At 39.6% G+C, this 25301-nt stretch overlaps 1 protein-coding gene across 3 annotated transcripts in view; it reads right to left on the bottom strand.

The window, feature by feature from the left end:
- LOC309408800 (contactin-6-like) overlaps positions 1-25301 on the bottom strand; it is a gene marked incomplete at its 3' end in the record, with an annotated part of 84475 nt that overhangs the window by 15553 nt on the left and 43621 nt on the right. For all 3 annotated transcript variants that reach the window (XM_082004750.1, XM_082004751.1, XM_082004752.1), the window contains 6 exons: positions 24590-24740; positions 9209-9336; positions 2023-2198; positions 1565-1682; positions 542-700; positions 285-434 (listed from right to left, as the gene is read on the bottom strand). In XM_082004750.1, the coding sequence (XP_081860876.1) occupies positions 285-434; positions 542-700; positions 1565-1682; positions 2023-2198; positions 9209-9336; positions 24590-24740 (882 nt within the window). The remainder of the gene's footprint in view (positions 1-284; positions 435-541; positions 701-1564; positions 1683-2022; positions 2199-9208; positions 9337-24589; positions 24741-25301) is intronic.

Consider the following 25301-nt stretch of genomic DNA (forward strand, 5'->3'; position numbering starts at 1 on the left):
CATATCAAAGTGAGGAAGCGTGGGCCAGCTCCAGACTTTATTGCTGGCCCAAGTGATCTCCAAACCAGAGAACAAAGCACGTGGTACCTCAATCATCTCCAAGCATCCCTTGAACGGGTAGTGCAAGTCTGCTGTCACAAAGCCATAGCAGCCACAGACTAAAATGCCAGACAGATATGTAAGTGACCCTGCAGGAGTGAGTGGCTCTGCTGCAGTGAAATTCTCACACTCGGGAGCTGGCAACATATTTGTGTGGAAAAAACTGGCAGAAACCATGGACTTACCTGCTGCTTTAGTCTTCAGTAGAGCTGATGGTCTGCTTGGCTCCCCAATTCCGACACCATTGCTGGCAACCACACGAAACTCGTACTCAACCCAAGGGCTTAAGTCAACCACTGTTGCCTTGTGAGTCCTGCCATTAATGACTTCAGGAACTACAGGCAAAATAACCATGCCAATGATAATATATTTTTGGAGTAATTAATCATATATGCAAATTAATGGCATATGCAAAAAATACGTCAGCTCTCAAACCGCCTACCTGTTGAAACGGCCTGCCATCCAACTGAGAAAGGAGTCCTTGTCTGAACACTGTAGATCTGGATTGGACTATTGTTATCTATTCCAGACTTCCAGGATAACACAGCAGTAGTGCTAGAAATATGTTCAACTTTGACATCTTCTGGTGGACCTGGGGGGCCTAATATCATTAGCATTTTAAGATGAAGGTATTAGGAAGAGAAGATTCATTGCTGGGTTGGGTTGGGCAACTCTTTCTTTCGCAAGTCGGTGGAATTATTCATGAAGCTGCAGTTTCATAAAAGCAGCACAATCTCTAAATGATGGCTTTATGCCTGTATTACATTTTTCTGATTAATGAGGGGTTTTGAGTCAGGAAAACGAATGTCTTTTTTTTACTAATATGAAAACTACAAACAAGAGAATGATTTGTTTTTGTTTGACAAAGTTATCCAATGTGTCTTTTGTTGAATCATCCAACACTTTCAGAATTCCTATTGAATTTAATCAAAACTGAGGTTTAGGAAGGATGCAAGACGGTGCACTATACAGATATCTGGTTTCTGATAGGGTTTAGAGGATCTGCTCCCATCACATCATTTCTCTTGCTGTTAGCAGTAGAAAGATTAATTAGGTGACCATAGAAAATAATTTCCCATATTATCTCCAAACAGTGGAAAGGAACCAGGTCTCTTGTTTTTTTCCAGCCTGCACAGTGACCCAGAGATGCCCAGCAAGGAGCCGGTGACAGCAGTCTGCTGAAAGTAGTGGACTTCCCTATGCCCTGCCATGTTGACCTCTGTGGCCAGAAAAGTTTACCTTCCAAAAAAAGCCATGGCAGAATTGCACAGATCTCCCTGGGTTAGTTGCACGTTAGGATCATGCTGGCAAGAATCTCAATCCAATTTTGGGGCCAAGGGTACAGGATATATAGCATTTCACTATTGAAATGTTGAATTAATATCCTAGGAACCATTTAAACAGCTGATGTTAAGAATTTCTAATTCCTCCAGGAGATATATGTGTTGACATTTAACAGACATACCTCTTACAATTATATCTACTGTTGCAGATTGACTGTCTAAAGTTGTTTGTACTGCGCACACATATTTCCCAGAATGATGTAGCTGAATATTTCTTATCATCAAATCCCCAACGGATTCCTGTAGATACAAAGAAAGGAAACTAATCACCCACAACAGGCTTTCCTTACTGGACATTTTTATAAATTGCTCAATATTAATAAAAAAATCAGCTTTTAAATTAAAATGTGCATAGCTATCATCAGTTTCTTTCATGTGGACATTTTTATTATGGCTTCACAAATAACTCAAGTGCCTTTATGAAATTTAAGAAAGAAAAATAAATGGCTGCAGCCCTTGTAAAGAAACAGTGACTTGCCATGCATATAAATAGCGATGGAAGAATTATGATAAATATTTGTGTCATCTAAAGACTGTGGCAAACAGCTTCATTAAGCACTAAGGAGTTTAAGAAACTTACTCTTCCAATTCTTTCAAAATGATGTATTCCTCTATTAAAATCAATTCTATCGCCATTGAATGACCATGTGAACACCACATCAACGGAGGGGTCGTGAGACACCTGGCATGGAAGGACTATGCTTTCTCCAACTGTTACATCCATATTAAAAGGAGGAATAGTAATTACAGTCCTTTCTGTGGAGACAAAAAAAAAAATCTTTCTTATTAAAATGCTTATAAAATAGTAGATCTTGAATGCATTTTGTACCATTTGTGAAATGATTTAAAATTGTCCCAAATGTTCCATAATAAAGAAAATTATATCTAATATGGTGATGATTTCAGAACACTCTAACCCGTGTGTAGCCTATTACTTCTGCAGTATCAATACAACGAGCACGCTGTGTGCCTCTGAGAGCGAGCAGATGTCAGAGGCAACATGCGAAATTAGTCATATATTACTCTGTAAAGCCCATAGTCAATAGGTATGATTTCAGCTAAAGAAGCGCAGACTTCATTATTAAGACTGTTAAAAATATGCCCACGGTTCTTCAAACTTGAAAATCTCTCCTTGCAGGAAACTGCAACAAAAGCAAAAGTGCTCTGTCTCCTCTTACTTTATACATTGAGGTCCTTAATCTGTGTTAGTTAGTGGTAGTTTACTGCAGCGCTGCTTAAGTTACAGCTTCAACGAAGATATCTTCACCGGCAGAAAAACTATTTATGTAATCCTTTTTAACCCCTTACACTGAGAAATGAACTTGCAGCTTTTATTAAGGGAAGTAGTAGCTCGCTGAAGGGGAAAGAAATAGGTTTATATGGTGCTTTTGTTGATATGGCTGGCAGATAGATCAGGTATAACAACCACTTTGGTGTAAGCAATTCCCTTAATTAAAGCTTTTGTGCATGAAAATGTTATAAAATGGTGAGGATTTAGAGGCACGTGAATAAAATGAGTGCAGAATCTATTCAACAATATTAATAAATTCTGAAAATAATGCCAGAGGTGGAGAAGAAAATTTGCATGAGCTTAGTTCATTGTTCATTCTGGCTTAACCCTATGCGTTAGAAATGTACTTGAAAATTCAGAATTTTGGTTTTACCAAGGCCTTGGTTCCAAAGGGTTGATGCATGATAGGGCATCCAACCCCTTACCTGCAAACACATTTTTATTCAGATTGTCACCATCATCGCAGTAAGTGATTAACATGTAGGTGCAGACGGGCAATATGGGCTGAAACTTGAATGGCCCCTTCCCAGTATCTGAGCTGTGCTGGATGAGTGACTGTTACGACAGTGGTCAAGTAGAAACAAAGTCGAATGCTGCATTTTCTGCTAACCTTTTAAAATAAAACTGGTTCTCACTAGTTTCAGTGATATACCTGCTGTGGGAGTCAGGTAACGTCTTCCAAGGGAAACAAAGAAAGAAGTTGTCTGATTTTTATTGCTATAGACAAATTAGATTTTTTTCTGATATTGTTGAGAGAGTGTCAGAGGTTCTCATCGTGAGTTAGAGCTCAGACTTGGAACATGCTTTCTTAGATTTCTCTGTGTACTTTGATTGCTCTTCACAGCCATGTAAAACTATCATTGTGGCAGCTCCATCAGTTTGTCTGAAGTCAAGGACTGCAGAAATGTGAAGGCCTCAGATGACTGTCTTGAAGATACTCGATCATTAGGTTAGAGAAATCTCTTCCTCTCCCTGGAAGCAGTGTGTCAGATGCAATAAATTCTACATGATTCAAGGGCCATATTCTTTGCTGGCACAATTCCACAGATTTCAGCACACGCTGGCAAAGAACTTGGCTCCATAAATCCCAAGTGAAGTAATTCCATTGTGAAATACAGGTAACTTTTATAGAATAATTTTGAAAAGTATCTGGGAACTACAGAGAACCTCCACAAAGTTTTGTTTCCTTGCTTTTTCTCCTGTACTTCTCATTCCCACAGCTGAAATAGAACTGCATGAATAATACTTTGAGGAGAAAAATTCTATTACTTGCATTATATTATAATGCTGTGTATGTTAAAAGAAGAAAAAATAAATAATACCCTGGTATATGTTAAAATTGGGAAGTTGCTTTTGTGACAGTTGGAATTTATTTTTGCCACTAGCAGGTGGAGAGACATGATCTGCTGGCCTGATACGGTCCTCCAAACTCGTAATCTCTTCCTTCAAACCCCTCCTGTAAGACTCCCTACCTCCTTAAGCCTTTTATCCGTGTGCATCTCTACATTGAGCTTTTAAAGTGAACGAGATATGGTATCGAAGAAACAAAGTCTTCCCCAGAACACCCCAATCAGCCTCAAAGTGGAAATTCTACATTGCTCCTAAAGTCCACGGTATGTTTTCTCCCAGGCTTCACTTGGGTTTTGTCTACTCTGCGTTTGGCTGTGCAGGAGAGATGTCTCCACACATATTCTCTCAAAATGCAAAAGGTTACGCCTGGTTTACAAGAGGGTGTTGAAGGGTCTGGCAAGTCAGCCTGGGCTGTCCCTCACCTCCTGCAGCCCCTGGGTCTCACCTGTGCGGTGGAGCTGGGAGAACCAGGAGGTGGGAACTGTCTCCTCTGACATAACTGCAAGGTTCACCTCCAGAGCTCCAGCCTCCCGTACGGTGTAACCACCCCTGGGAAGGCAGAGGGATGGCCCTAATAGAGCTGTTTACAATGTCAACCAATTAGACAGGCAACAACATGTTTCTCGAGCCTTCCCTTGGTAAGGTCAACATCTGGATACGAGTAAACAGTGGTTACAGCGTTCAGCTTCCCAGCCCCCTCAGATAGACCCCAAAGCCTAGGATGAGCTCCTTGCTGCCGGATATAAACTGCCGGTGGTACTTTGTCTGTCTTGCTTAAAGCTGACTTGGACGTATCTGTTTTGCACCACTTTGATGACAGCCTGAAGATACCCTTTGAATCAAGTATTCTGCTAAAATTCCAAATCAAGGCACTTATACCAGGGAAGAAATTCACCTTTTCTGCTGTAGTTCATTCAGCATTAATAAACTTTGTGCCACTACTGAATTTTCCATGTGTCACGTACTCCCTGTCCTTCAAATTTCTTTAACTTATCTACCCTTCACATGACCCACATCACCTCTACTGCCACAGGACTTAATGCCACCTCACTCTGTAACTCCTGCTTCTCTGTATTGGATGGTTGGTCACCAGGATCAGTGCATGTTGACTTTTCTACAATGCCTTGTGTGCAATTACAGCATTCTATAAATAAGTAAAATACTATACATAAAATCAATTTATTTCTATGGAAAGGTCGAAGTAAGACTAAGCAAGAATGATACAAACAGGATTGCATAGAACTTGTAATCAGGTTCAATAGTTACATTCTAAAATTCATAGAATACAAATAGAAAATGATGCCCTGTTTTTTGTAAAATTTTTAAGCCTCCCTCAAAGCCAGTCCTCTATTGTACCGGAAGGGTCATTAGCTCCAGCTGGTTGTAATGAAACTGACTGGGAATTTTTGAAACTTTTCTTCATCAGAAAGTTCCAATAATATTATGGTTGCCTCATTAGGTCTGTCATGTAATTTCTTGTGTCATTATTTGATCACACATTCAAAGAGATCAGAAATGAGGCATCTGCCATCCTGTTATAGAATGCTATTAGAAGGAATAAATACAGAGATCATTTATCTGTTAAAATCTATGGAATGCCTCCTGGGGGAAAAGAGTTTTGAAAAATATGCATTCAAAGGAACCCTCTAGTGAACCAGTATTTTGGAATATCAGCACATAAAGGTTTCTTCTTATAACACAACAAATCCCAATAGCTATATGCTGTTAGTAGTATAAGAAGTCTACTTTCTTTTTGGCGTGAACCTATTTGCCTCCACCAAATAAACACTGAAAACTGTCCTTTTGTGAATTATACTGTGTTTTTGTGTGAGGTGTCTTCTTTTAATAGTGTTAGCAAAAAAAATCCATTTTATTAGGGTATTACCACCCTCTTGTATCTCTCGTTCTAGCCTGCTCATATCCAGTGATACCACTCATGTAGAGTGGTTCAGTTGTGTGATATTTCTGTGTCTTTTATGGGGCTCTCTTCAACACTGCCACCTCAAATACTTTTAAAAGCTTCTTAAAAGCTCTTGGTTCTACATTATCTATCTATCTTGCCTAGCAACTGCAGACATGCATTACATGGCAAATCCCATTCCAGAGAAGAAAAGAGATAAGATGATGTGAGTGTTGGAGGTATAATAAAGACTTCTCACACAAGGAATAAACAACTCAATGAGCAGCAATAAACTTAATTTGCACATTAGATATGCTTTTCCAAGTTCTGACATTTCAGTTGAAAATAATGCTGAAGCAATGAGGCCTATAATTGAACAGCCAAAACTTCTCCAGAGGGGAAACAAAAACAAATGTTCCCTGCAAACAAGATCATTTTTATACCATGTTGTTACTCAGTGTTTTAATAAACTTCATAAATGCAAAAAAAATTTTTTTTTTAATGTTTTGATGTAATTTTCCCATATTGCTCCATTAGGGTGTATGTGATATGTGAAATGGTATATAACCTTAATGAAGTCAGAGCGCCTAAACCCTAAACTTCTTGGTTTATTCACTGCTAGCTGTGCTGTAACATCGCCTCGGATTACATGTCGCACTGCATCAATGCTAATCGTTCTTTCATAATATGAGTATGAAAAAGAGTTTTGCCAGATGCAGTAGGTTAAGGATGAGGTCATGCCTGCAGGCTGCAGTAACTGTTCTGAAGTCATTGCAAACAAGAATATTAACAGAAAAGAGAGAGTTACAAATTACATTTAATGATGGGCTCTTGTAAGAAGACGACATTACTGTTAGCTGTTTTGCAAAGCTGACTAATATGCTTACTATAATCTCAGAAGTTCTGCTTTTAAACTTGTTCTCCTCATTTAAAATCAACAAATATGAATACTTTTATAAGAAAAAGTCTGTATTGAAAAGATTGTTTGGGAGCAAAGAAAAAAAATACTAAGTTTGCCTCAGTTTTCCTTCTTTTTTTTTTCTGTCAGTGATCAAAGATCAGAGCATAGTCATTTCATATACTGCTCATAGGTATACCTATACAAACAATATCTCTTTTCATGTCCTCCAGCTCTGGACTAGTCTACCTGAGCGACAAGTTTGTACAAATTCTTTTTACTACTGGAGATAGAGCATCCATCAGCACAGCAAAATCCTGAAACGGAGCACTGCTTTGGACATAATGTACTTTAATGTGTTCCACAATGTATTTAGCTGTGTTTCAAAGAAGGGTGAAAAATACTGCAGGGAAGACACCCCGCTGCAGAGCATCGCTGGATTGGGACCGGAGCCAGAGTGCGCGGTTCCACCAGAAGCTCAGCCCCAGTGCAGACAAAACTACAGCTTTGGAGGGAAGAAGAATTGCAGCAAACATGACCATATGATATGATGTTTCTCCTTGCCCATAACATGATTTTCTGGATGTTTAAACGGATAATCACAGGATGGCTGTTAGAGAAGTTATTTATACGCCTCCAACTAAAGCATCGCAACATCTACAAACAAGACTCCTGGCCTCACCAAGGCTGCGTTAGGCGTTGGTGTCACCAGTGTTTTCAGTAGGAGGACTTAGACCCCCATCCAAAAGCAGCACAGGCCACCCAATAAATTGCCTAGGGTCAAGTCCTTCCCAGCCAAGGGTTGTGAACCCTGTGTCTCCCACTTCTCTCAGCCATGACTTTGTACAAGTCTGCTCCAGCTGGAGAAGAGCTGAGAGCAAAGAAAGCAGCAGCCTGGGGGAAGATAGAGGTGGGGAAAGGATAGAAGAAAGAAATCTGGCTTTCCAGTCCCAAAAGTTATTTCTGTTTTATATGCAAGTGCTACAAAACGTGGCTGGGAGACAATTACCTGCACTTAGCTCCTTAATCAAAAATAAGGGGGGAAAAAAGGAAAAACAGAAGAAGAAAGCATGACTTGCGTTGGAGCTGGAAGTGGTATGCAGTCAGGCCAGTCCTTGCTGCCATCCGTGCAAAGTTTGGGAAACATCATACATAACTAGGTAGTGGCACTATGGCAGATCTCATCAGATCCCATCAGTCATTTTGTCTTAGATGACGTAGGATTTGGCTTCTTATAATGATCGCAAGGGGACAAGTTCATAGCGATGACTCTCAGAGAGGCAGGTCACTTTCTTTTTAAGGAGAGAATTTAAATTTTATCTCATATACATAACGGAGAAGAAAATAATGATAATGTGAAAGGAGGATGTTCCTCATTCTCCCTTCAGAAAAATATCTGTTTAGTTATATTAAACTGTAGTTAATGGTTGAAATGTTTTAATTAAACCAAAATCTAATGTGAGAAAACATAAGCAAAAAAGTCAAATTCTTTCAAGCAAAGGGGTGTCCTGTGAAATGAGGTGTCTTGCTATTAATATCCAGGAAAACAAACTAGTCTGAAAGCATGGAAGACACCCTAACGGATCCCTTGTTTTATTATTAATGCAGCAATTATACTGGGGAAGGGCTGTGGAAGATGGCCATTTTAATATTCAGAATCAAAAGCCCTGTGAAGGGCCACAGAAGAGTTTTTGCTTGGCTCTGATTTGTTTTGGAGCTATTTACCAAGGCAGTGCACAGCAGCTGGGGTGCAGAGAATGAGGGGGTGGCTTCTGCATCTACAGGAACGTAACACACGCAACGTATATCTGCCCCCCGCTGAAGAAAAGAAACCCACCTGATTTTTCAGATTACTTCATAACGTCTTATTTCTTTCTGACACCCCAGCTTTAAAGTCTCTTCTGCAGTCTCAGATGTGATATAAATTGTAAATGAGATGAATAAATTCACCCAAGCACACTGCACAGGCTACACTGAGCCTCCAAACTGCCTCGGTGGTGTTTCAAATCCGGCTGCCCAGCGCCTGCGACAGTGCAACCCGTATGTGCGACGTCTAAATGGTACCGCAGTGCAAATATCGTTATTAGTGTTACTACATGTTTCTGCGGATATCTCGAGAGACCTCCCTGAAAAACAGATTGATCATTGGCGTGGTGCGGTCGTGGGGTTTTCTTTGCTGCAGGCAGCGGAGAGCTCAGTTTCAGCTTTAAACTGCAAGTAAAAACCTGTCAATACTAGCACCGATTGGCACTGTCTTGGGCATCCCAATGAAAAAAAAGCATATACTTTCTAATATTCATAAAACACGGAAGAAAATACTAAAGTACCTTTCACAATCAGGTTCCCTGAATTTCTGGCAACTCCGAACTGATTTGTTGCTATACAAGTGTACACCCCAGCATCTGATTTGGTGATGTTGTAGAGCCTGAGACTGCCATCCTCTAGTAAGATAACCCTGGGGGAAAAAAATAAACAAAGAAGAAAAAAAGACTTCTGTTAACAGGAACTGCAATAGAAATGCAATACTACTTTTAATATTTAAATGCTTCCATTATACTTTTCCTTTTCTACAGCAAGCTGAATATGCATCAACCGATTTTCACCTCTGCTTATTATTGATTTCTCTATTAGGAAGGTTATATTGACATACTGGAGTTGACCACTAACTTGCCTAGCTCACTTTCTTGCAGCAAAACTTGGACTCTCAAGAGAAAGAGGGAAGACCCGACTTGCTACCTAATTGTGCTATATTTTACTACGGGAGGGTTTTTTTCAGATCCCAATGCTCCTATGCCATAATAATGTTGGGTCTCAGCCCAGCTGCCTGTGCAATTTTGTCAGGATTATTAAAAGATATTAGCAGAGTAGCTGAGATGCTGAAATGCCATCTCACAAGCCAAGGAGCCAAATCAAATACATCGCTGTCTCATAGGGCTCTCAAATCACCTTATTAGTCACTATGTTGTTTACACCAGTTTGCAGAGTATTGGGTAAATTGCATTTAATAGTAATTTCAGGACCACTCCTGGGTTTTATGGACAAAATTAATTTCTAAGCTTGTTCACATGCTTCTTCACATTAATGAGATACTTTAGGATATAAGTCAGTACAGAGTTTGGCATATATTTTCCTTAGGTAAGCTTTCTCTGCACGCCCGGCACCTTTTTGCTTTTACATACAAGGACAGCACTTCACAAATATACAGCACACATATCTATCAAAGGTAGAGAATTTCAAAATGAAAACTGAATTAGGTAAGCAATGACATTTTGGACAGAAAATAATATTGTCCTGTAATGTTCTGTTAATTATGTGTCAGTTCTTCCGTCCACCTGTGGCACCTGGTATATGCTGAAGTTCTTGACTGACTTTTTCTGAGTTTAGAAGAAGGACAGTGGGCTGAAAGACGTGAAGCTCCTGGAAGTTCCCTGAAAATGAGGTCAGGCTCTCTATGGAGAGCCCCTCTTGCCAGTAAGGCCACTGCATGAGCACACTCCTTAGTAGTCATCAGAGAATCTGCACCTAACTGGGCAAGAGCTGCACTCAAACGCCACACTTTCCTACGTCTGACAAAATCCAGTTCTAAGTCACAAATCCACAGGAAACAAGGCTTCATTCATTCCAACGCTCACAGAAGTAGTGCATTATTTTTTTATACTCCTCATTTAATTGACATTTAAATCTAATACAAGAATCCTTTTATAAAAAGAAAATATCTAATTCATGCATCACAGCTTGGGTATTTAATATTTATTACTAACAACATAAGATTGGATGATGTAATGAATTATTGAAGGAAACGAACAATAACAAGAGCAGAAGTTGAAGCTGGCAGTAATATCACAGCCATTAAACACACAAAAAGTATCATAGTGTCTTGCTGCATTCCACTCTGGTATTTATACACTCGTAGCTGTATGTGTAACACACATTAGACCTCGTTCTGCTTCCCGTTACGTGGTCCCAGCCTCTCAGCTGGTGGAAAGTAGCACTAGACCTGGATTTCTGGCAGCCTTCTGGCTTACACCCCCCCCATTTCACGTCTCCCACTCTTGTCTGACCTCAGCCTGCCAAGATCTGCTCCTGAGCAGGGGCAGATTTAGGAAAGGGAAAAGCTGATGTGTCCCTGCGGCGCCAGGCACTCTGCCCCTGGGGTGTGGAGCTGAGAGGGGAAGGGATTTAGGCTTGAATGAAAAATCTTTGTTACCTTGGCAATAATGACCAGGTACTGCCGCAGTTGTGTGCACGCAATTTGTAGTACAATGCAAAAATAACTTTGGGTTTAATAATCCATCATATATCCATATTAAACTGGAGAGGAGCAAGATGTGAACCAAGAAAGTACATTCTTCAACATAATGATGTATCAACTAAATGCCATTTTCCAGATGAGGAAGGATGAATACGCAAGAAAGAGCTGAGCCTTTCCCCCGGCACCGCTGTGCTACGGGTGCCTCTCCCTCTCAGTATGGGGACGCACCTGACGAGAGTGTTTCAAAGGCAGGTTTAAGTATGAAGAAACATTTGTAAGTATTTCACTTCTGCCTCTGCAATTTCCTTTGCATTAATGATGCATTTCTTCACATCAGTTTGCACCAGCCACAACACCCTCGTTAGATACTACCGGTGATAAAACAGTTGATTCAACTGACTGGTTAGCTAACATATGGTGGCTTCGCCAAACGGTATCAAAAGATATTCAAGTGTGAATCAGCAACTGGTCACAAATTGCATACCTGAATAATAAGTTATAACAAGTCACCCTAGTGTCTTTCTCGCCATCAGATATTGACGCCCTGTTATTTTTACTGGAGTTGCACCTAAAAGCTCTAGGTACAAACTGGAAACCAGAAGTAGGCATGAGAGAAAAAAAAAGACAGTCCCCAAAATCTTCCAATGTAGGTAAATACACAGGAAAAACAGTCTGTAACCATACAGAATAACAAAGGGAGAATCTGTGACGGCACAGGCTCTCTCTGGATTTCTGGCTAGCGCTTCTTCATTGAAGTTTGGTCATGTCCAGCTCAGGTTTTTTTCCTTGTATTCTTCATTAGGAATTGATAGCTGAATAATTCCCAGCTTCCTGGTTTATCCACTAGGAGGGGTTTGTACCCACTCAAATGCTGACAAGGTAATGTTTGATCTGAAGAAATGCTGTTCTGAAACAATATTTCAACGGCCGGGCAGGCTGAGGATGCCATGGCTCTTTCAACGGATCAAAACGGAGCTTAGCAAAGAGAACCATGAGCTAATAAAAGCTGCAGAGTTGGTTTGGAACAGAGGTCACACTACCTAAAGACAATTAGGAAGCTAGCAGTGAATAAGACACCCATGCAGAATTTATGTAAAAGCACAATTAGTTAGCGGGAAAGGGAATTAAAAAAAAAAAAAAAAAAAAATTAGCAATTTCCAGCTGTACGGAGGTCTGTGTCAGGAGAGGGATGGGAAAGCAGAGCCCAGCAGAAAATCAAGATGATGCATTTCAAACGCAAGAAAAAAAAAAAACCAATGTGAAATACCGACTCAGTTGCCATGAACAACAAAGTTGCCATAAACTTCCTCAGAGCCACGACTTTACGCCGTGTGTGGGTGCAGAGGGGCTGCACTTTAACCTCTTTCATTTGTCTTTCAAATAATGGAACTGTGATTCTGAAGGCAATGGGAATATCTCCTCTAACGGGCTTTGGATCAAGCTCTAACACGTTTTAAAAAGAAGCTGTGAAAGGCACATCTCCCCTGCTGAAAGGCTTGCTGAAAACCGTTACTTTTCACAATGTTTTAGACTGCGTGAAGGCTATAGATAAGATTTCTTAGCATTTGCATCAGAAGACAAGGTAATTCCAAGCGCTGCGACAAGACAGAAAAGTTTAACTTGTCCAATATAACACAAGTAGGATATTTTGTCTGCCAGGAAAACTGGATTTCTCTCAGTAAGTAAATGAGTGTCTGTTGAGGGACAAAAAGCCAAAGGGCTGAAGCAGATCTGATAAAATGCAGAATTTTATCAGATCATCGGATAATAATCAGCAGATCTGATAAAATTCTCCTCCTGCTAAAGAAGGAGGAGAAGGAAGAATAAAATGAGCTACTTGGGACACAGCCGTTCATAAAGCCCTGTTGCAGCAAGGGATTGCTTAAGCATAAGCCTAACTCTAAAGTGGCATCTCTGACTTTACAAAATGCTTAAATTCCTATCAGACTAGTGTTGACACCTATATTCCTGCCTGAATTAAACAGGTACTACCTCTGGATAAATAGCTCAATTAAACAAAGTTGCTATGAGGAAAAGAAGAGATAAAAATCCAGTTATATAAATCCATACGAAGTTCCCGAACACAAGGGCTAATTGGAAATACCCAGAAATATCATTCCGTAGGGAACAAGCCTGGGAGCTTACCCTGCAAAAAGATGGGTATGGTGGATGCAGTTCACTTCGTGTGGATGACAGGAGCATAAGACAGCTCTTGGAGCCCAGTTCAGAGACACGTCTCCCCAATTTTCCATCTGCAGGACGCCCGTGGGTGGGGTGAGGATGCAGCGACAGGTACCGCAGTCCCTTCCCAGCACCAGGGGACCTGTAACACGGGGTTTGGATCTAGAGGTAATGCTTTTCCAAATCGGATGAAATCTGCCTTCAGGAATGGATCCAAAGCCCTTTGAGCCTCTGCAAACCTTCAGTCCCACAACAGTTTGTGAGAGGTTTGTCCCTGGTTTATTTAAGCATAGTGTAAGCGACGTCCATTTGTTTGGTTTTAATCTACTCCTTGGATTGATCCCCACCCTTCTTCTCCCGGAGTGACTCCGTTAGCATACAAGATAAGCATCATATGCAGGAAGGCAAAACAAACAGCCTACCCAAGATTTGCTGGAGTCAAAATTCTGCGTAAGTTCAAAAAGAAGAGTTTTCAGTGTTTCTGCAGAAGACATGAGACTGGGAAGAAGTGAGAGCTCATTAAAATTGTCACACATACTTTTTAAGTAAAGGACTCGAGAAATCAAGCAGAGATGATAGGTACAGCTTTTAATTAACCAGGCCAAACAAACTATCTCTGAAAGTGTTGTCTCATGTGAACAAAAGATTGTTGATGGCTATTTGCTTTGATCTTAAGAGCATGAAAGAATAATATGTATTTAACAAGGCTGATGGAAAAATAAAATCTGAGAAAAGAAAGAGGTGTCAACTCATTAGATTTTAAAGTGCAGCAGAGGTAATTTTGGTGCAGTGCTGTATTGTTCAGCCAATCTGATTGAGAGAGAGGTGTAATTTTAATTCACGGATGTGAATTCCATTAATTCAATATAGCAAATGTCTTTGAAATCCCCATCAACATCAGTTGAGCTGGTGTAACACTGGGGGTGAATCAAGCCTACTTCTGCAGATTTCAGCACTGCCAGTGGGGTAGCTATCTCTTCAAGGGCATAAAATAATCCCTTTCAAAATAAAGTAACCCTGATACTTAATGTAGAGCTTCACTCTTCTCCTGTCTGCCTCTAACATCAAGTGTCTCACACCTCTAATGTTATTGAAGTCATCATCATAGCACTGTGCAGATAAAAAGGGAGTATTCTGGATCTGATGAAATCAGAGGCAAAGTAATTTTTATTATCTGAGAAATCCTATTTGAAACCATGTCTTCCAGTCTCATTTTACTGCTCAAGAGCAAAAACACTCTTGCTTTCATAGGCTAAGAAAAGACATATTGTTTATAAATTTCTTCAGACATGCTAGCAGACTTTGAGACAATAATTGATTTTTCTAATTTTACAAAGATTGAGAAGCATGAGAGAGGCTGAATTAAAAAGTACAAGGGGAAGGAAGTGAGGGGCAGAAACATGAGCACGGTGACTCAGTATTACTAGTGATTTATGCAGATGTAAATGTGAGTAAAGTTTGAGTGAATGAATGGTACCTGCTGATGACAGCTCTGGTATTTTTGAAAAGGTCCCACTGAGTCCCATCTGAGATCCAACTGTCTGTATTATATGTTAATGATCTTTGTACCTGTTTATCCTATTTTGAGCCTAATTTGTATGCTAATAGTATTGCCATTTAATAAACTATGCTTAAAAGAAGATTTTCCTTATCTGCATGCTGATATAAATGAGCTTCAGAGTTGACTGACAATTAACTGGAAATAAAATAAATGCCATTAATCTCTGTGTTAACTATTTGGATCAAAACAAAATTACACGATCCAGCTGAATAGTCTTATTAAATTATTTTAGAAAGAGTACTATTAGCAATGATAGAAGGTGACACTATAACACTGTTTCTTGCTATTTCCTAAAATTCCCCTCTGTTCCTAAAAAAGAACATTATTTTTGCATAGAACCTCTGCAATTTGGGACCAAAAATATTTATTTTATGTAAATATATACAGGCATCTGAACTGAGTTATAGAGCTCCATCATAGAGCTTCTAGACAAAATACAATATTTTCAGGAGATGATACTCCCTTTAACATAGAATAGCAAAAGTTGCTTTGCCCTGTCTTTAACATACTCAAGCATTAAATGTGAGGCAGATGTTCTTATGCAATGACCAAAGAAAAAAGTGATAAAAATACCATGTCTGTAGACATGCATCCAAATCTATTGTAGTAATATGTCTCAAAACTTGCACCTGGGGAATACTGGGCAACAGCAGCTCTATGTGTACGGGAAGGAAGGACGTGCTGACGAAACTGAGTTTAGCGATGAAACAAAACAAACATGCAACCCCCATAAATGTGGCTTCCCATATTTTAATCCTTTCAGCTTTCTAAATCCTTGGGATGGTTTTAAGGTGCTTGTGAGCCTGTTCATCCTCAGTCTGCTGCGTTAAACAACCATGCACATTTCTGGTCTTTTCGCAGATAGAGATCTTGGTCTTGTGTCATATTTACAAGATATGGCCCGTTTATAGCCCTTTTCTTCCCTGTCCTTGGCCTATTTCAAATCTGCATCTGAAGAGAGGAGGTCATGAGAGGAGAGATGTAGTATAATCCTGGACTGAGACAAGAGCCATACCTTAGCATGTCCAGGCAAAAAGAAGGATATCTTGGCTATCAGTCTACCTTGTGGACAGAACATAATGAAACATCATATTTATGTCTGAACATTCATAGCAGAAAAAAAAAAATAGTGATAAAGTAGTACACTGTGAGGGAAAAGGTCAGGAAGCAGACTTTGCAAGATTCTGTGGTGAGAATCGAGGTAGAAAATGAACAGAATTGCCAAAGAAAAAGGTTGCCAATTTTTCTATTTGCCAACAAGTTTCTGCTGTTTTTATGAAATCTTTATAACTCCGGTACATCAGAGAAAAGTTCTTTCAGCACAGGCTGGTATGCCCACACTACTACTATTCAATCTCATCCCACCATTAATCATCATTTTTATGATTCAGACATTATTAGGAGTTCAGACACAGCCATTCATACAACCAAATTCACTCCAGATGTAAAACTAAGTGCTTAATATGGGACCTAAGTAGAATTTAAATAGTGCATAAGGCCCTGAATTACCCTCTGCGTGGGAGGGTAATTCACTTACAGGAATCTTCTTCCCTATCTGCTTGTCAGAACATATTTCAAAAATAAAATTACAATAAAACCTGCTGTTAACTTTAAAGTATTCTGTATATACAACAGGCAACTTACACCAGGTACACAGCGTGGTACTGGCTTGCTTTCAGAAACCCTGGGGAGCATGTTCATGTGCACACACCCCCATAATAGATAGTATTGGAGATGAACAGTGTTCCTCTCCAGAGATTTCAACTTCCATGCTGATGACTCACCTTCTTTCAGCTGCACATGTCCTTCCTCTCATGTCTTTAGCTCTCATCACCTCTAGCTTCTTGTGCCCATTCCTTGGGCTACCAGTGGGCTTGTAGGAAACCCTGGGGCGATACTCACTGGGCTACTGAATTTATACTTACTTTGAGAGATAATGATAGGGACTGTATGCAGTTCACTGAAGCCTTAGACCTACATCCTTGCTCAAAATATCACAGAGCATAGGGATTTTATATCTTTTTAGTGTGTGAGTAATATTCTAGCAGTTGTGTGTGTCCCTTAAGCAGCTCCTCCTTACACTGAAAATTTGAAAAGATTTTTAGCTCTCATAGAAAAAAAGTAATGAACTAACAGTATTTCTTTGTAATAAAGAAAATTAAGCCACCCATGGCTAAACCGAAGGTGTTAGTATCCTCCTACGAACCCTTCATGTTGGTCAAGCATCAGCCAAGCTTTCAAGGTGCTGTTTCTATGCTTTCGCTCCCATAACCCTTCACATTCAAAATGATCCCAGAAATTCCTCCCTAGAGGATTCTTTGTTCATTCAGACCTATAGCACGACTAGCAACAGTCCACGTGCCTGTCATGTTAATCAATATCTTATTGCTCCTTTTTACACCACCTCACCAACATCTGTCTGTTACTTCTAATGCTACTCTTAGGTTGAAAACTTTTGGGATCAGGAATTACCTTTTATCTGGTGTTTGTGCAGCATGTTTTTCATCCAGTACCAGTATTTTTGTATGCTGTGGCAATACATCCCAGAACAGTGCAACAGTAATGATTTGCATGGCAGTACAACTTGGACTAGAAGAGAAGCACAGAAGGTTGCATTCTCTCATTATTTTTTGTGCAAATGCCTAATTAGGAACCTTGATTCACAGCCTGCTGAAGTCAATGGAAAAACTCCAATGAGATTAGCTGGCTTTCGATCAAATCCTGAACATCAATCAGAATATGTGCATGAAGCAGGGATACAACATGAACTGAAAGGGAGAGAGGGCACAACACTGACATTCACGGAGGTTTAGTTTATTGCAACTCCGTATGACATGGAAGAGTGACAGATTGCTTGGGACATCTCAACGTGCAGGACAGCCCCTCAGAAAGGCTCACCTTAACAAGGTTCCCAGGAGTTGCGTAGGAACAATTTAAAATTGTATTAGAGAGGTGTCATACAGAAGGGAAATTGTAATAAATCCAGCATCACGCAGGTTGTCATTCTTTCTTGTACGTGAGAACATATGGTTCATTTGCTTACTTGATGCTCATGCTATCTGATGTGCTAAACACTATTGCATTAAGTAGTCAGTAATACACGATGAAATTAGGTTTATTGGCTTGTTCCATTATGAAACTCTCTAAGGAGAGAGAATAGAAGAGAAAAGACCTTTTCTTATGTCTTCCACTGCACTAATATTCTCTGTCTGCTGCCTGCCAGCATTTCATTGGGTCAAGTAACAATGGGGGTCCCCTTCTGCCTTCTCATTACTGTGCAGTGGATTGACTTCAAATGGAAAGATAACAGAGAAAGAAGAAATGGGGAAAACAAAGAAATATAAGATTAAGAAGAAAAATAAAATATTGTCTTTTTCTTCCCATCATCTGTGCTCATTCTTCCTTCTCCTCACTTTTCACTCATGTGCTTTCCACTCCCCTGCCTTCTTTCTCAGCTTGGGGGAGAAGACAGAAATAACTGGAAACATGGAGAACACAAAGAAGGAAAGGCTGAAGGCAGTTCAGGCCAATCTGATGCATTTTCTGGCAACCCTTTGATTGCAAAACTTTTCTTATGCCAATATCATTAGTTTTGCTGGATCACCAAACATTCCTGCTCATGCGTACTCACTTCAATGCATACCGCCATGTTTTATGTTCCTTCTAGATTCAATGACATTATTCAGAAGGAAGCATGGGCAAATGCTTGCACACTTATGCCTACAACCAAAGGCACGTTGCAATACCCTCTTTTCTGCTACCTTTCGTATAGAAACTCAGACCACTGTAACCCAAGTATAAGGTATTTTTAGCTAGAACATAGAACGTTCCTTGCAGCTCTTAGCGTTCCCTTGGGACGGGTGTAATGATAGGTTTTGTCTGGTTAGCACCGAATATGTAATAGTAGAGTGTCCTGAGAGATGAAAAACCAAAGCAATTCTATACAGCAATCTCAAATCTTGTAGGAGTTTTCATATCTTAGTATGTAAGTTGAGACAAAGCACTAAAGGCAGGCAGGTAAATCCATGCCTTTGATTTCTGTCAATCTATTTGTATCAAGGAATGGAACTGAACTGATTAATCAAATTTAGCAGATGTGGAATCAATTCCATTGGTTCCCTAAGCAAAATTAGAATTTCATCGAGAGATAAGCTTAATTTGTATTCATGTTGACTTACAGCGATGGTGTCTAAGATATCTGGGATTGCTCTGACTGCTGATGCCCACACTTCAAGTGCTCTATTTAAAAACTAAAATAGGAAATGAACTTCTTTACAAGCACACAGACACTGATAAGATAGAAGGGTTAAGACATATTATCAAAGCTATGCAAAGCTTTTTGTGGTAGAAAAGCAAGAAGGATGAAAATGGAAATACACTTAATCCAGGCTTCAAAAAACAGACTTAAAAAATAAAATAATAGTAATATTAACATCCCATTACTATTCACCTAGCTACATTGCTGTAGAAAGCTGGGAATAGAATGGTAAGTGCTGGAATAGCATAAGAAAATGTGAAACTTGCTACCAGCATACCAATGTCTATAGTACCTTTATTTGCAAACAGCAGGTGCATAAAGCAGGGTGGTTTGTGGCACTAAGCAGCATGACAAGGAAAGCTTCTCTTTGCCTGTGCTACTCATCTGGTAGTCATCTGACTTCAATATAGGTAGGGTTTTTTTCAGACACTGTGGATAGTTTTCATTCCCCCAGCTTTGCACATCTAAACGTTAGGCATCTCATTTGAGATAGAGTTGCCTGCCAAGAAAAAGTAAATAACTACCTTAGACTGCATATTGACTTCAGCTAAATAAAAGTTAAGTGACATCAATCTCCTCCTTTGTTAGTAGAGTAGTGCAAATTTTGGAATTTTCAATCTGCTTTGTCTTCATTCCTCCCCAAGCAGATTTTTTTCTTTTTTTTTTTTTTAAAGATAATGGAAGGTTTCAGTACAAGCTAAACAAACAGTGTTGACATTCTGGTAATTGAAATGTTTCATTGAAGTTTGTTGAACTGCCCTGACACATTTCTTCTCAAATTGGTTCAAGCTGAAATGCTATTTCGCAGGACAATATGTTTTGTGTGTTGTATTTGATCAGTGGATTGAGGACTTCTTCTGTTTACCAATTAATTGCCTTTATTTTTTTAACTCCCTATTTCTCTAATTCCAACAGCAGTCACAAGATAGAATTCTTTTCCCAAATAACAGAAAAGTTTAAAATGTGTTAAAATCTTCAAGGTTTTGGAGTCTGACTCTGAGCAGTGGAGCGGCAGAAGAAAGGCAGAAGCAGATGGTGGCCTCGAGTGCTCAGAAGGCTGTAGAAGAATGGTCCTGCCCGGGAGACTGGTAGAGCAATTCAGATGCAGTACACAGCTATGAGCAGACCCAACCCTTTAGTTAATGAAACCTGCTGGGTCTTTGCATTTCACATGGGAGCAGGAGAACCCCCTTGAATTTGAGGCTCCAAGGGGCAGCTGTAAGACCTCAGCAATTACCAGATAATTCCCCCCAGCCATAGTGTTAGAAATCTCACAACATCTGCCTAGTTTCCTTTGCATGAAGTTGTTGAAAGACAGCTTTTCATTTCAGTGCCCAATCATTCTCTCATGTTTCCTTTAAGTAATGGCAGTAACTTGAGTGCAAAATGCCAAAAACAAGTGTGGCATGGGAAAATCTACCACATAGAGCAGCTTTATTTATGGCAGAGAATCAATTACCATCCTTCACAGGGATGGGACTGAACTGTGTCCTACCAACAAGTCTAGGAGCCAACAAGTATTGAGCATATTTTATTGACCCCTAAAACATACTTCTTGTCCAGTCCCCGGAAAAAAATCTGAATTATGAATATTTGCTTATTACTCATTATTAATGCATGGAAAGTCCTTTACATGACTAATGTATTCTTTCAGCCTACCTCATTTCTCAGTTTTCCCTCAGCTATCCTCATTTAAATTCTGGGTGAATCCATATGTTTTATATGCATTCACTAAAGTGTTTGGGGATCCTCAATCTATGGTGAGGGACTAGCACCTCCCTCTGGTAAAGCAAAAAGGGTTCCAATTCCCATTTACTAAAATGCTTCAATCAAAAAGAATTTTTACAAAATAAGTTTTCCATGAGGGTCCTGATCCTGGGTCCACTGAAGGTAATGACAAGACATATATTTGTGATGAGATCAGTGTCTAGACTTGCAAATTTGCTCTATTTAATATATTAATTGTTCCCTTGTACTCTTTCTTTTCCTCAGTGGACACACAAGATGATAGAAGTAAGAAGTGAGATGAAGAAAACTCTCGTTGCACTTACTAAGAACATATGACATACATGAAAATAGCTCATATCTGTCTCACAATCCACAGGGTGGGAGTTCAGAACACGAAGCTTGTTCTTTTTTTTTGTTGCATTTCAATTCTAGATTGAGCTAAAGTCCACAGAGCATGCCAGGAAAAAGTCATGCATTTGGCAAAGGGCAAACATAATCCTTTCAAACAGTTGCCCATTGAACAAGTGGTGTTGCTCCCGAAAGCCCATTTCTCAAGACTTTGATCCAAAGGAGGAAGTTAATTGCCCAAAAGAAAACCTGAAGCTGTACTGCTAGGTGATCCAGAGAAGCTGATTGTGGGAACACGTGAAGAGAGAGCAGGTAAAACCAAGCAGGATTAGCCAACTGTGGAATTTCTTTTTGATTCCTGCAGCTGATAACCCTCTCTAAGGTGGCCAGTGACATGAATCAAAGATAAATCCCACTCCTCAGGGGCTGAGCCATATGAATGAGGGTCAAATTTACCTATTTTTGAAAATTTTGAAGTAGAATTCTTCATGGAGAGGGGACATTAAGACTGGGAACAGCAAGCAGAGCTGGTACAGGTATGTTCAGTCTTTGTTTTACCATCTAATGTAAAAATGGATTGCTTTGGGGATTTTGTTAAGGACTTACATATACGCACCAAATGCAATAAGGTATTCTACATAAATCAGAGTATACAAGCTGTTGAAGAGCTGGGCAATGATGCCTTTGAGCTGCAGAGAAGATGGGAAAGACAAGCAGGGCTGAAGGAAACTGTCTGTGCCCTGAAAAGGAGACTGAGGGCTGAGGACCTTTGCTGCTGCACGGTGGCCAGAGATTCAGAAGATTAGGCTTCAGACTCAGGAAATGTTAAGGTATTTTTCAAATAGCAGGGGCCCAAATACTGCAGCTTCGTAGACTTAAAAAAGCTTGATAAAAACCCTCAGAGGAAATAAAATATTTCACGGTGCTTTTATTAACATGGATCATTTATAATTAGCTCTTCTTAGTTTGCACTCTTCACTTTACATTCTTACAAACTAACATTAATGTAAACCAGTGTCATCTTGTCATATTAAGACCTCAGATGATCAGGGAAAGCAGTGACCACACATTCGTGACTATCAGGAATAAACTATTATCTTGAGTGAAAGGAAGAAGGTGAAAAAGAAAGAATATTCTTTCCCCTTAGGGTGGAATAGGTCTAGTTGCATAATTTCTGTAACAAAAAATTAAATTTGTCTATATCATTTGGAAGAAGCTATGTGATCTGACTTATTCAGCAATGTGTCCATGGCAGTTTTGCTGTCAGAACTGTAAGGGATTGGTATTTCCTTTTTTTCAGCATTTATAACCCAATCCAATTAAAAAAAAAAAAAAAAAAGCAGCTAGAAGAGTCCATAGAAATTACAATTGCTACGCAATAAAATGGGAGCAGAAATAAGGAAATTTTTAGTTAAAATAGTTAATCTGTATGTGACACATCAAGGTTTAATCATATATAGAGAGAAAGGCAGACCAGGTTCCTTTTCTTTTTTATGAGCAAAGATACATGTGATTTTAGTACTTTAAATAGCTGTGTACTTTAATTACAGCCATAGAACTCCTTATTTCATTTTCTGTTTTCTGTCACAAAGATCTCTGGAAAAATACTGTATAGATGATTTATTTTTTCTTTAAAACCATGGCATTAGCTGTTTTGCCATTTAATAGTCAAAAAGCCTCACAAATTCTACTTTGCAGCAGTGGACACCCTGGTAATAACGTTTTGCACACGGAGAGCTTAAACACTCTCTCCCTTCGCCTCGGTGTAAATCCTGCTCCTTTTGTTTACTCCTGCTAAGCAGTAGAAGGCCTTCTGGGATGCCCAAAAATTACAGCATGCTCATAATTATTGTTAGTAAATTAATACAGAAGCACAAGTAAATACTGTATGTAGTATGTAAATATTTTTTATAAGCAAATCAGATGGGGAATATCAGCATACTAGAACCTCAAGATCTAGGCGTAATTCAACTATTTAAATTGTAAGTTTTAAACAGTCCTCTCCTTGCTCCTGTTCTCATCAGGGTCAGAAAATTCAGAGATTACCTGTGGCAAACTCTACTGAGCATGTTTTCTATGTACTGTAGGGGTAGGCTGCGTCTAATAGGAATGAACGGGCTTTTTTCCTGAATACACCGTACAGTCAAAATTCAAATAAAGGTTTGACTGGAGGCTAGTTAGAAAAATATTTTTCATGGTCAGCTGAGCAGCTAAACAGAAAATAAAACTGCCATTAGTAAAGAGGGGGGAAAAAAAATCGTTGGAAAGTTGTGTGGCATGGATTGCTTCCCAAAGTTTTGTTTTGAGTACCTATGTGAAATACTTCTCAGAGTTGCACATTCTTTTACATACACTCCTTTGATTTACTTTTTTCTATATTGTACAGTACTGCAGAATGGGATAGGGAAATATTTCTTTATGTCACAGTTTTGGATAATGTTGTTTCAATTAATTATAATTTAAAGTCTTATGTGACCCAAACTAATCCCCTTAAGCAACAGGTCCTGTGTGCAAAATCTGTTGTTCGATTTCTAGAGCTTTATGAATTACTGATTCTGTTTTCAGTCTTTGAAAACGATAATGCGATAAAAGTGTTGCGCTTATATTTGTGAACTGAAAGAGATGCTGAAAAGATTACAGTTCTTGGACACTGTCACCCATTTCGTCCACCTGTCCACATTTGTATATGGAAATACCATAGTGGTTATATATTGTGTGTACTATTCACCACTTCAGTCAGTAAGTCGCTTTTGATTTTATTGCTTTACCATTTAATTGATGTTAGCATGTAATAATACGTGGCAACCCACAAACAAGCTATTGGCCATCACAAACAAAACATCAGTAAAGCCCTGCTGAAGACCATGCAACCCCGTCCTGGTTGATGGGGGCGTGTACCAAAATGCTGGTCCGGTGGCTAAATCCTGCCTAAACAGAAGAGGCCAGGAACATGGAGGCTGATTTAGCTACGGGTTATTGTACAACCTGTATGGCTGCGAAGCAATTATGTGGCAGCCTGGGGGTATATTCCTCTTCCCTGAAGCCTCCACTGATGTTTCCTACACGAAGCTGATTCACTCAGGCTTTGCGTGTGGTCAACAGTCAGCTCTGATAGCGTCGCAGCGAATTAACGGCTGATGAACGCGAACATACGCATCGTACCATTACCCGCGTGTATTGGGTTTGGCTTTGTCCTCCGCCAGCTTTGTATCTGCAGAACGGTATGTCCACTGCTGAAGACAAACAGGCCTCTGGCATCAGATTTTTCCGTGAACGAGCTGCCAAAAGCAACACTAAGCCAGCTGTGTTCCAGTGATGCTTAAATGATATTATTAAACCAGAAAACACCCAACAGTCCAGCAACTGGTTTAGGACGGTACCTTTTGTTCTTGCGCAGAACCTCTGAGCCCTTTCTCCAGTTAATAACTGCTCTGGGAGAAGCGCTTGGTTTACAACCAATTGTAACTTCGCCTCCAACTTGAACAACAGACATTTTTTTCACAGGATTTTTTGAAAAATTGGGTGCTGCAGCTAAAAAGAGAGAAGTAAGAAGAAAGAGGAGCAGAACATCATGCAGCTGACAAGTTACTAAATGAACTTGCTAAATTTTTCTCTTCGAGTTAGGTGAATCCAATAATTGCTTTGCTTTTGAGGTTTCTGTGAAAGTAAATATATCAAACATGAAAAATGGATTTGAGTACCAAAGAACGGAATTCACTGTGTCTTATTTATGCTGTTTCTAAGTTGTCTACCCAGGAACTGTCTGCTCTGACAATCTTTCCTTAGAGTTATCTGCAGACTGGGAGAATAGGTCTATCTGCGATGAAGAATGAGGTTCCTGAGCAGAGCTACGTCAGCAGGATAAACATCACACTCCTGATCCCAGCCACATCTGCAGAAAGTATTCAAACACAGGTTTTTCAATGGCTTTCTGTTCATAAACCAACACTGTTTTCTGAAAATGTGTTTATTTTCCCAGTAATTTATGTGAAAATTCACTCTTGGAGAAGGAGAAGACACAAGACCTGTACCACAGTTAGGTGTCTTAAAGTCTGTGTTTTACTGGTGTCACTAGTACTTGGCTGCTGAGCA

The sequence above is a fragment of the Phaethon aethereus genome (assembly GCF_964289735.1).
Source record: "Phaethon aethereus genome assembly, chromosome: 11".
NCBI lineage: Eukaryota > Metazoa > Chordata > Aves > Phaethontiformes > Phaethontidae > Phaethon > Phaethon aethereus.